Source organism: Paramisgurnus dabryanus, chromosome 8 (genome assembly GCF_030506205.2).
Source record: "Paramisgurnus dabryanus chromosome 8, PD_genome_1.1, whole genome shotgun sequence".
NCBI classification, from domain to species: domain Eukaryota; kingdom Metazoa; phylum Chordata; class Actinopteri; order Cypriniformes; family Cobitidae; genus Paramisgurnus; species Paramisgurnus dabryanus.
Genome location: NC_133344.1, coordinates 32,390,046 through 32,401,282, shown reverse-complemented (window position 1 = coordinate 32,401,282; position 11,237 = coordinate 32,390,046). Strand labels below are relative to the sequence as shown.

The 11,237-nt window shown below is 39.5% G+C and overlaps 1 protein-coding gene across 3 annotated transcripts in view; it reads right to left on the bottom strand.

Moving 5' to 3' along the window:
- Positions 1-426: 426 nt before the first annotated feature.
- Positions 427-11,237, bottom strand: part of dscaml1 (Down syndrome cell adhesion molecule like 1) — a 151,171-nt gene continuing 140,360 nt past the window's right edge. For 2 of the 3 annotated variants that reach the window (XM_065281566.2, XM_065281567.2), the window contains exons 28-33: positions 9,766-9,796; positions 9,495-9,613; positions 8,773-8,925; positions 8,497-8,691; positions 8,097-8,408; positions 427-6,396 (exon numbers count right to left, since the gene is read on the bottom strand). In XM_065281566.2, coding sequence (XP_065137638.1) covers positions 5,864-6,396; positions 8,097-8,408; positions 8,497-8,691; positions 8,773-8,925; positions 9,495-9,613; positions 9,766-9,796 — 1,343 coding nt within the window. In that variant the 3' untranslated portion in view covers positions 427-5,863. Of the gene's footprint in view, positions 6,397-8,096; positions 8,409-8,496; positions 8,692-8,772; positions 8,926-9,494; positions 9,617-9,765; positions 9,797-11,237 lie in introns of all 3 variants that reach the window. The other variant, XM_065281565.2, reaches the window with a different exon arrangement.

The following is an 11,237-nucleotide window of genomic DNA, read 5'->3' as shown; positions in this document are numbered from 1 at the left end:
TAAAAATTTAATTTCATTATTTTTTACAAAGATAAATGAAAAAATAAGTTTGCAGTTAAATATTAACGAGGTCATAGTCATGTATATTTAATAAAAACAGGTGTAACACACCTGTGTGTTACTTTCATCCCTGCAGGTGGAGTCGAAAGTAACAATTCACTACTTATGTTTATAGTTAAATTATACAGGAGTCATTTTAAATTTTTACAAAAGTCCACCTGATATTGATAGACCACAGCAAAAATATATCTCTGTCTAAAACATTATCTTTTAAAATTAAGTTTTTCTGAAAAATGGTACTTTCACCCCCCCTCTCCCCTGCATTGAATTGACTTGCAAAAGCAAGTTGTTTTAACTTCATGCTGCATTTTTACAGTGTAGTTATCTTGATTCGACACATTTGTTAAAAAAATACCCAAGGCAGCGTTCATAGAAAGATAGCTTTATTGCACAAGGTGTTGGAGTACTCTTTTTCTGTTTTTCGTAGTTTTCATAGAAAAAAACTGTATATTTAAACACAAGCAATTGCAAATTGAAGCAACTTTTCCATAAAAGTTTAGGAATCCCCTCCACAATTTTTAAACTTTTTTTCCCCTTTAGTCATTTGTCTCCTTTTTCGTTTTCTTTTAATAACCAGCAAAATATTCAGAGCATGCAATGCCATTTTTCTTCAAGTTAACCAAAAGGTAGAAAGGAAACAAAAAGTAAAAACAAACCAAAAAACCAACAACATAAATGAATAAAAACAGGACAAATTATAAAAAGGGAAAAAAATCAAATCTAACAACACGAGACAGCTTCAGGTCTGTGTTCATGTGCCCCATTCAAAAATCAAGGTGTAACGTATTTTTTTTCTTCTTTTTATTCCCCTTACATTTATACCTTTAACCAGACCTATAATTGTGCCCTGGTTGCTAATGGAGATGTCGAAAATAGTAATTATTTATACAAAACAGTTTCATATATACAAGAGTCTTTATTTGTAGATTAGAAATTATGCTGACAGGAAGGTCTTGGGTATAGCAGGATTTTTTATTGGAAAAGGGGCTAACTGGATAATATGGGCGGGAAACAGGCATGTGGGGATGGAATTCGATTCCCGACTCCGCCCAATATCCACACAGCTTCTCCTGTGATTGGTTGGTGCTTGGGGGTCCCTGATTCGAATGGTTAAACAGGCCAGCCCCGTTGCGCAACACAACTGCAACTTTTTTCAACATAAAACATAACAAACTAAGTTGGATACATACATTTTTTATATATATTTATATAAATAATGCAACAAAAATAATAATAAATTTATTTTTAAGTCATCAACTGTCTTTTTAAATATGAATAACATGAGGAATATTTCTGGGAATTTCTGGCGGTGGTGTAATTATTTCACAAAATGTTGTACCTGAACAGGAGTGAATACTGATAAGATATTGGTCTAATTCTAATGATGTTCATGGCAAAATGCACTGGGCAAGTCTGACCTCAAACTTTCACCCAGTCAGTGGGCTTTTGAGCAGCAATAAGAGGAACACATACTTCTTTCACTGTTTTTAAAACACAAGTTCACATTCTTCGCAACTCCGCCTCAAGATCTGGGTTAGCAAATTTATCTTACACAAACGGTACACTGTAACACAATCCTAATGCCAAGCCACCAACAAAAACGTCTGGTAAGTCAAACTTTTGAGTTTTTCAGATACCACAAACCAAGTCAAGATATTTTATCGTTCAATCGACTCGATTTTTAAACCTGACACGACATGGCTCCTAAAGGATTTATTATGTCTTCTTTCCAACGTTAGATATGCCAACACAAACTAATGAGAGTTTCTAACTATTTTACAAGATGGCAAAATTTCACATATTTGTACAGTCTCATTTGTGCGATCTGCTTTAAAGCAAAACCAAAGAGTTCTTTTTACCTTAAAGGTATTGCGGAGGATTTTCTATTTCCGGGTGGATCATCGAGACTATTGGTCCTCCTAGTTGTCAATCAAGAGTGTTGCGCAATTGCATTTTTTTTTAAAGTGGAGAAGGCGGTTCTTTTCTAAAATTCGAGAAAATCTTCCGCTATACCTTTAAAATAACGTTTCCAAAAAAGTTTCAGTGGTTCATCCACTCTAAACAGGGTGAATGGCACTTTCACACTCGCTTTGCAGCCCTCTATTGGCCAAAACCGCACTAAAGAAGTTTCCAACCGTCGGGTAGTGGTCCTGTAGTTCGAGTGAAAACTACAAAAACTTGCTTTACGGCAGACCTACAATCCAATCAGAGCCAGCTATGCTCCAGTATTTACGACAGTGCTAATGAACAATTACGCTTCTAACCTGTAGGGGGAGCAAAGAGCAAAAACTCTTTAGTGTTGCTTTAAGGGTGGGGTTTAATTAATGTTTACCTAACAATTGTACGCATTTATACGATTCAATTCCTAGGAATTTGCCACCATGTAAAATACTTAGGAATTCACGTGAGATCAGGCTGGATATGTTCAGGTGGATGTTTGGAAAACAAACAATAAATGTGTTATGTGCCGAAGTCTGCAGGGGTTGTGTGTACCAAGTCAACGATAAATATGTAGTATGCATCAGTCATTCCCCTGATATATATATCTGACCTATCATTCGTGCCGAAAGCCCGGATGCTCAATTTCATGAGCGATCTCACATCTTAAGGGTCTGACCAGAAGCTCACAAAGCACTATGGGTATTTTAACTACTCAAGAGATGGGCATCTAAACGACACTAAGTGCCGCAGTTCCTTATCAGCTGGAGTTGCGTTGGGAAATTTCCATTGTTTCTAAGCAACTGTTGAGAGTGAACGTCCATAAATATCTCACCTGCGGAGCGAATGACCCCACACAGGAATGTTGGGCTATACAGCTCGGCTGATCGCAACCGTGACAGGAAGTTGGTTTGGGACGACAGCGCCACTGTTGGTGAAACTCGTAATGCTGGGTTCAAACTACAGAATATTTTTGTCTGTTTTGTCTTCACTTCGAAATTCTGGTAAAGACACATGTCTTCCTGACGTAACACCAGTGATGGGAGAAACAAAGCTTTTTTAAAGTTGTGAATCAATTGAACCAATTGCTTCAAAATTTTATTCAGATTTTCGAAGCGTTCGAAACACACACACAACTGGCGACACTTTTTTACAACTCCCCCTAGTGGTCATCAGATTTTCGAAACGTTTCGAAACAGTTGTAATGAAGCCTCGTTTGCTAAAATCACGTGACTTGGCTTTGAAACACGCATGATTCGAAACAAAAGATTCGTAAAAGTTTGAAGCAGGGCTTCAAAAGCGACCGTCACTACCGTTAGCTACCTTCAACCACATGTGTGATGTCATTGAGAAGGCGGAGCTCCGGAAACAAGAGCGTAAACAAATATCATAAAGACGGAAGTATTGTCACCGTAGATGCCGTGCATAATGTAGCAGCACCATTACCATCATCTCTCTTTTGTTTCGCCATGTTTGAAAACTGCGTATAGACGAATTTCCGTCAAGGAGGACCAACGAAAAATTTGACATGCTAGTCTTTCTGTTTGGATGTCGTGTAGCGTCACAGACGCAGCGTCGGTAGTCGTCACTTATGTGTTATTGTATTGCTCCGTTCTGACCAACACTGGTGTTTCCGAATTACCACAGATTGTGCCAAATCGTGTGTTATTGTGTAGTCTAGACCCGGCTTAATATGTTTTCCCAGGAGCAATGACGGCCTGTCAAACAAACCAACCATTATTTTTAACTTTTTAAGTTTTGTTACCCGTTCGTGATCGACTCCTCTTGCTTACTGCTGCACCTCCCACCGAGCGATTGTCTTCAAATCTTTTTTTAAAATAAAATTTTTCTTTTTCAATCCGATATGGCATTAAATCTCTGCTCTCACCACGTATATATTTACTATATCTTTAGATAGAAATATATATGTATATATTTTGACAACAAACATTGCAATATATTTTCTTTTTTCTTTTCTTTTGTATTGCAGGAGCCCTGATGTAGTACTTTTTCCATTGAAATCATTGGGAGAGTTTGTTGATTTTTGGAAGTTTCTCTGTCTTGGGGCTTTGCTTTGGGAACCGAGCGAACGAAGGAGGGTCGTTCGATTCGTCTAAGTGTCTAATTCTCTCCCCGCCTCATTCACTCGGTTCCTTTTTCGTTCACCCCTGCGCTACCTAAAGCTACAGTCTTTACGACTTTTAAATGGGAACGACCGCTAGAGTCATTGTGTGGGGAAGAAAAGCAAAGAATAAAGAGAAACGATTAGCAAACGCAGGAAAAGCTACACAGCGACGGCAGATATCGCTCTCTCTCTCTTTCTTTCTCTCTCTTGGGTCCTTGTTTCTATCTGCCTCTACTTCCTCCCTATCTCACTTACATGTCCCACCTTTCTGCCTGCGCTCGGCCCATCCAGGAGAGGCTGTTAGGCGTTCACAGTGAGACAGAAGAACTGGTGACGTTTCGGGGAGGTCTGGGTTTGGGGTGAGGAGGGGTGATAAATATATGGCATCAAACACAAACAGCCAAACGAACGAGCAGACAGCAAAACAAGCCTTTCATATTTAAGGAAGTTTAAGGAAGGAGATTCGTCTTGCACCCCCTTCTCTTAGCTGGACTGTGTAACGCGATGGGCATTACTTTCCTTGTGTTCTCCATAGAGATACACGTTGCGGAGAGCCCGAGCGCACAGGCCTGATTTCGAGGTGTGCTATCCACACGTATACATATATATCTACACATATACATACACGTGCACACACACACACCACACAATCACACAAGCTCAGTGGATCCACCTGGCCCTCAGTAGTGCTAAAGTTCAACATTTTAAAAATAGAAAAGCAAACCCAAAAAAAGTACAGTAACCATACATCCTGTGAAAATGGCTCCAGACATTTTTTTCACACGTTTTCCTGTTTGTTTACAAAATAGTCAATAACACTCTATACTGTGTAATCAATTGCATGAAAAAATCCCAAAGGCTCGACACAGGTAGTCTTCGAGCTTGTCTTTTCCAAACCGATCGGAAGGGGCGAAAGACGGACACCGTGGTGGATTCTTTTATGCATAAGCTTTCCGAGGCGATGCGTTGCGGTGTGAGAGACGTAAATAAAATAAAGAGACACTTTTGACAGCATTAAAACATCTAGACAGGTTAATGTGAAACGATATATCTCTAACCGTTGCTTTTGTCCTGTCCTTTCAAGAAATCAGATGAACGAGTGCACATGGAAAGCATTTCGTGCATAAGGTCCAAGGTGTCGTTGACAGAAAGAGAAGTAGAACGAGAGAGGGAGGGGGTAAGAAGAGAACGAAATATAAAAAGTGAAACGAGAAGGCAAAATAAAGGAAAGGGTTCCTGGGCGGTTGGCATATTTAATCCAGGTAGAAGGCGGGAAGGTGAGCGAAGGAGAAAGTTTAAAAAAGTAAAGCGATTTGGCTTTGTTCAGACAGGCAGCAAAAATCTGATTTGTTTGATGTATCCAACTTATTGTACTGCAAAATAATTGATGCTTGCAAACCGATTCGAGTTTGTGGGTGTTCTCTCATGCAACTGGTGAGTTTAAGATAGACACAACCTCTTTTATACATTAAAAGCTACTTTTCATTGTTGTTTGAGAAAGGATGTTGACGGCACACTCTGAACAAACATATCAGAATGGCGATTTCGTAAGCCAAATCAGATTTGTACGCAGTGTGAACAAAGCCTCAAAGAAAAGATGTCAGACAGGAAGAGAACGGGAAGAGAGAAAGACCCCTGTGCTGTAAAAGTCCCGGCAATGTTCGGTTACGCCCGTGCCCGGCGACGGACAGACTCCAGGCGTTCGTGAGAACGCACTGTTTGCGTATACGTGTGTGTGAACTACACCAGCGTGTAGGATTTGGAGTACGCCCCAGCATTCTGCTTTTGCAGTCTGCCCAGGCCGGACGAACTGCTCTCTAGCAGAGAGTCCCTGGATCCCCCGACCTTGGAACTGCCAGGCGTCGGGCCGCCGCCACCCGCCGAGCTCCCGCTAGCCACCGCTCCGGCAGCCGCGGCCCCGCTCGGGACCGAGGAGGTGGAGGAGGTGCTGGGCATGGTTAGAGTCCTCTGGGGCAAGGTGGCCGTGCCTGAGCTGATGCTGGAGCTTCCAGCGGCCCCGATTGAGGGTGGGCCTGACGTACCGGAGGCCCCTGAACTGGTCAGGCTGCTCAAGCCGCCGTGGCCCAGCGTCAGGGCCTGCTGCTTGGAGGGGTCTAATGTCATGTGGCGGCCCTGCGTGTGGTAGGCGCGGGCGGCGAGGCTTCGGATGGAAGCCTCACGGGGTGGAACAACAGGGCAGGGGTCATGCAGCTCGGCCTGCTTCCGAAAGAAAGGGTCCGTCTTCATGTAGAGGGGGAGGTTACAGTACTCACCTGCAGGAAAGAGTAAATTAATTAATTTTAAAACGTAAAATTTTGTAAATACAAATAAAATCTTATATTAACTCATTCCTGCCAGCATTTTTTATGATTTTCACAAAAGTTTCACAAAATGCCTTCCAGGAAATTTTTCTTCTATAAATATATAAACATACAAATACATCAAATGAAAGAACAGACCCTCTGCTTTCAAACAAACACAACTGGAACAAAAACGTTTCTTCCTATCTTCATTTCTTCTTTTTTATAACCTCTTAAATATGGGTAGGTTTCTTTAAAAATACAATTTTTGTAAAATAATTTTGTTAGAGATCAGATTCAAAACAATTATCAAAACATACACAGAGTTCAAAATTAATTAAATTAGTTTTTGCTTCAATTTTGTATAAATTGGGTAAGAGCGCCATCTAGTGGATAATAGTGGAATTACAGATTACCGTACAAACTTGTCAGGAAATGTTTTCTCTTAAATGACGAGATAACTCGTCAATGGTGGGGAAAGAGTTAATTATATTTATTATATTTTTTAAAGTATTCATTATAAATATTTGTATTTATATTTTTATTTTTAATAAAAAAATTTTAATAACACATTTTTTGAGAAAGTACATAAAAAAAATCTGCAAAAAAATTTGCGTTCAAAATTGTCTCTTTTTCTTCGCAAGTGGTAATCTAATAATGATATATAGTTTGAACTGTCAAGTACGAGTTCAGAGGTAATATTAGTCACAGGTAACAAAAAATACAAATTGCAATGCAAATCCGTCGAAACCCTGTTCTATGTGTACAAGACATTCATTGTAAGGCTGTGCGTTGGACTGTGCATGCACGCTCACGTACACGTAAAAACACGTTTTTCCTTAAATACAAAACAATAGCTTTTATTAGTAGAATAGATAGAAATTATGGGACAAAATAGGTAGGGGTGTGACGAGACACTTACTCCACGGGACGAGACACGAGATTGGGTTCAGAAGAACGAAATTTTACACTTTTTTTAAGAAATCCTCAATGCTAAAATATATGAATGGGAAACTAAAATCACATAATTTTAAAATGTTTTAACTAATCTAGGACTGTCCCTATCAATTATTTTGGTAATTAATAAGGAAATAATCGAATCATTTTTGGTAATAAAAACAGACCCAAGTGAGCAATAACCTTTAAAATGACATAATAACGGCAATGCAATAATAATTGGTTCAAAAAAAGTATCAAAACCAAGTAAACACATGGTTACAAAACATATGTAGCCTATGTAATAAAAAACAGCATGATTTATTATAACAAATGCCTGCAGAGGGCACTAGCGGACTTGCGAATGTTATTTTTACTTTCACTTTAGATTGAGAAAACACTGTCTTTTAGCCAAACCACATTTAAATCTATTTTAATCTTACAATACAATAGAAATCATACAACCACAGTGATTCTTGAGAAAGAGGATGCAGACTATTTTACACTCAGTAAAAGAAAGAATAAAATGCAAGCACTGTAAAAGGTTTTGCCACAAATTTAATGTTATGCTAATATCAGTAGACAGCATTTCATCTCCACGAAAAATCTTGTGACATATTTAATCTTGCGTGATCTTGTCACACCCTTAATAATAAGACATGGAGACTGAAGAATCTTGAGGTTGATTCTCACTTGCACCACAGTTAAAAAAGAACCTAAATGTGCTGTGAACTCACTTTTGTTGGCCCGGTGTGGAATGGGCACTGCCACGTTCTTGCCTCGGTCGTAGTCCTGCGGTTTAGGCGGGGAGGCAGTAAAGCGGCAGATGCCCGGTTCGGACGGCGTGCTCATGGAGGTCATGCTGTCCGCGTTGTCATTGGTGCCGGTGGTCATCTGATCAGAGGAGCTGTCAGAAATGAAGCACTCGGTGATTTCAAACTTAGCGTGCTGCAGGTGTTCCTCCAGCTTGGCGTGTTCGTACGCGCGGGCCAGCTCCTCGTACGTAGAGGATGCGCTCTCAGTGGACACCATGCTGTTACGCCCCTTATCTGAGAAAACAGAAAGACGAAAAATCTTAAAAGGCGTGAAAACTTTGGAAACAGCATGAAATCTGTATATGTTTGTGTGTGACTGAACCTGTGTCCTGTGAAAGGCTGGCGCTGTAGCTGTCACTCTCAGTAACCGTTATGCCATGCTGGGAGCCCACTGTTCGCCAGTCCGAGGTGAGGGTTCGAGCGGGTGTGGACGCTTGGCATTTGGTAAGAGTCCATTGGCTGGAATATCGGTTCCTTGTGCTGTGTGCAGACTTGACGCTCTTTCTTGACACTGGATCTAAAGGGTTAACGTATGACACAAAATCATCCATCGTTCATTCATCTTTTATTGATCATATTACAATCGGTTGTAACATACTGGTTCCTGGTCTGATGTCCGACATGTCAATCAAAGGACCTGTGTTCTGTATGAGGGCGGGGTGATGTACAGACACGCCCGTGCAGAAACTCTGCGGGTTCACTGATTGGCTGAACTCGGTGTCTGTCACAGGAATGGTGGCTTTGTCTTCACCTGTTGGAAACAAGAGATAAACACATCCAAATGAAAACATTTCTTCTTAGAATTAATAAAAAGCAAGTGAGACAATTGTTGACATGCAAAGCTTATATAATTTGATAAGAAATATTTTAAATTTTTAAAGTGGGGAAGGAATTTAAACAATATTTGCTTTTAATGCCCTTTAATAGGGTGTATGGTACAAAATGGACAAAAAACTAAACTTTTAAGCTATTTACTGGACAAATGGAAAAGCACAGCATCTGGGACGTATTTGAATATGCAAAAATGCGTAAAAAACTAAAAAGCTCTCAAGTAAAGATTCATAAATCGACTACAATTGTATCTGTTATATATTCTCTTTGTTGTGATATTTTGTAGTCGTTGTCCTCGACTTTTCTTTTATAAAATCTGCATGTGTTGTCATTTTTTTCCTTCCTAAAATCTTCTCAAAGCTGAGCCTTGGTTGTCAAGATGTCAATTGTTTAAAGTTAGACATCACTTTTGGGCACTGCTGATGTTGCAGTCTCTTACATGAGAGGTTTGTTGGATCTGAGAAACAGGAGAGAAGTGCACACACTGACCTATCTGTTTGATTCCCTCTTTATCCTCGATGAGCAGTTGTACACGAGGGATATCTATGTGCAGGCGGGGTCCCTGAGGTGGGCCTTTTACTGGAGTGTCAAAACTTCGATTGTTCTTACTGCTCCAGGTGCAAAACAACCACAAAAAGACAAAGACAAAAAGTATTGCCACTGCTATTTTCTCGACCACACAAACTAAGCAGCTCTTTTTGAGTTAACCACATTTTAACACGTTTGACAAACTTAAATACATTAATTACTATATCCTTACCTGATAAGCATCTCGGCCAAACTCTTGGCATCTGTAAAAGCAAATGGAGTTATTTTAGATTGCTTGAATATACAGTACTGGGGGAACTGACGACACAATTAAAGTACAGCATCACTCCACCGCTCTGATCTGTGTCGGTGGCATCCCTAGGCCTTATAGGTGGGCTAAATTTTATATTAAACAGTTAAATTTACATTAAAAGAAGTATGTGCCAGGGGTGTCACTCTAAAAACAATCGGTGCTAAATAGCACTTAAAGTGGTTCACTGGATCGTAATCATAGGGGAACCATTTTAAGTGCCATATGGCACCTGTATAGAACCATATTGTGCTATATAGAACCATATCATCCCTGGATGGTTCTTCATACAGTAGGTGCTTTATATGTGCTTTATAGCACTAAAAATGGTTCCCCTATGATTACAAGCTTTTTTTAGAGTATAGTTTCTGTGGTTTCAGCCCTGAATGTTTAATCAAAAGCACCAAATCTTTTAAATGAATTAATTTAGTACAGTGTTTCCCAACCAGGGGGACGGGGCCCACAGGGGGGCCTCAGCAGATTTCCAAGGGCGCCTCAAGATTACTTAAAATTATAAATAATTGGACAAAACAAGCATTAAAATAAGGTAATTTTAGTAGCAAACATTCATCTGTCTAGTCATTCCAAGTTCTAGTTAATTTTATTTGGAAAAAAATGAGGCCTCCTAATATTGTTGTGGGCAACTAGGGGGCCTTGAAGTGAAAAAGGTTGGGAACCACTAGGTTGATGATTTAATTTATTCTTTATATAAAACACCTGATTTATCTCATCAGCCTTTTTCCAAGATGTTTAAAACACTTGTTTTTGACTTCATGCGGCACTGCAAGAACCGACAGGTTGATGACATCACAGTACTACGAGAGTGATCCGACAGCAGTATTCTCGCAGTACATTGATGTCATCTGCGTGTCGGTTCTTGCAGCGCTGGACAAAGTCGAACACACCTATAGCAAACATCTATTAAATGCACATTTTGTCTATTTTTAAGTGGCAGTAGTTAAAATGTTATTGTCACAATAAAATCTGTTGTGCTATGATTTTAGAGTTATAAATATAAAGAGCAATTAGATTTAAAAAATTGTTTATATAGGTGCTGTGACCCCTTCGGAGACCATGCCCCTGGACCCCTAAGAAAATGTCTGTCTCCGCCCCTAATTGTGTTTATTTAACTTATTTAACTCAAAGTTTCTCAAAATGCCTTCCAGGAAAATTTTCTTCTCAAAACCTATAAACATACAAATATATATTAAAAAAAAAGAACAGACCCTCTGCTTTCAAACAATCAAAATGGGGAAAAAAAAAAACGTTTCATCATATCTATTTTTTATCTGCTTATAGACTGTTTCAGCAGTAACAACATAAACAAGCGGCTGTCGTGGTCCGCACGTAACTTCTGGTAAACTCCGCTAAGAATAAATATGAACGAAGTACTT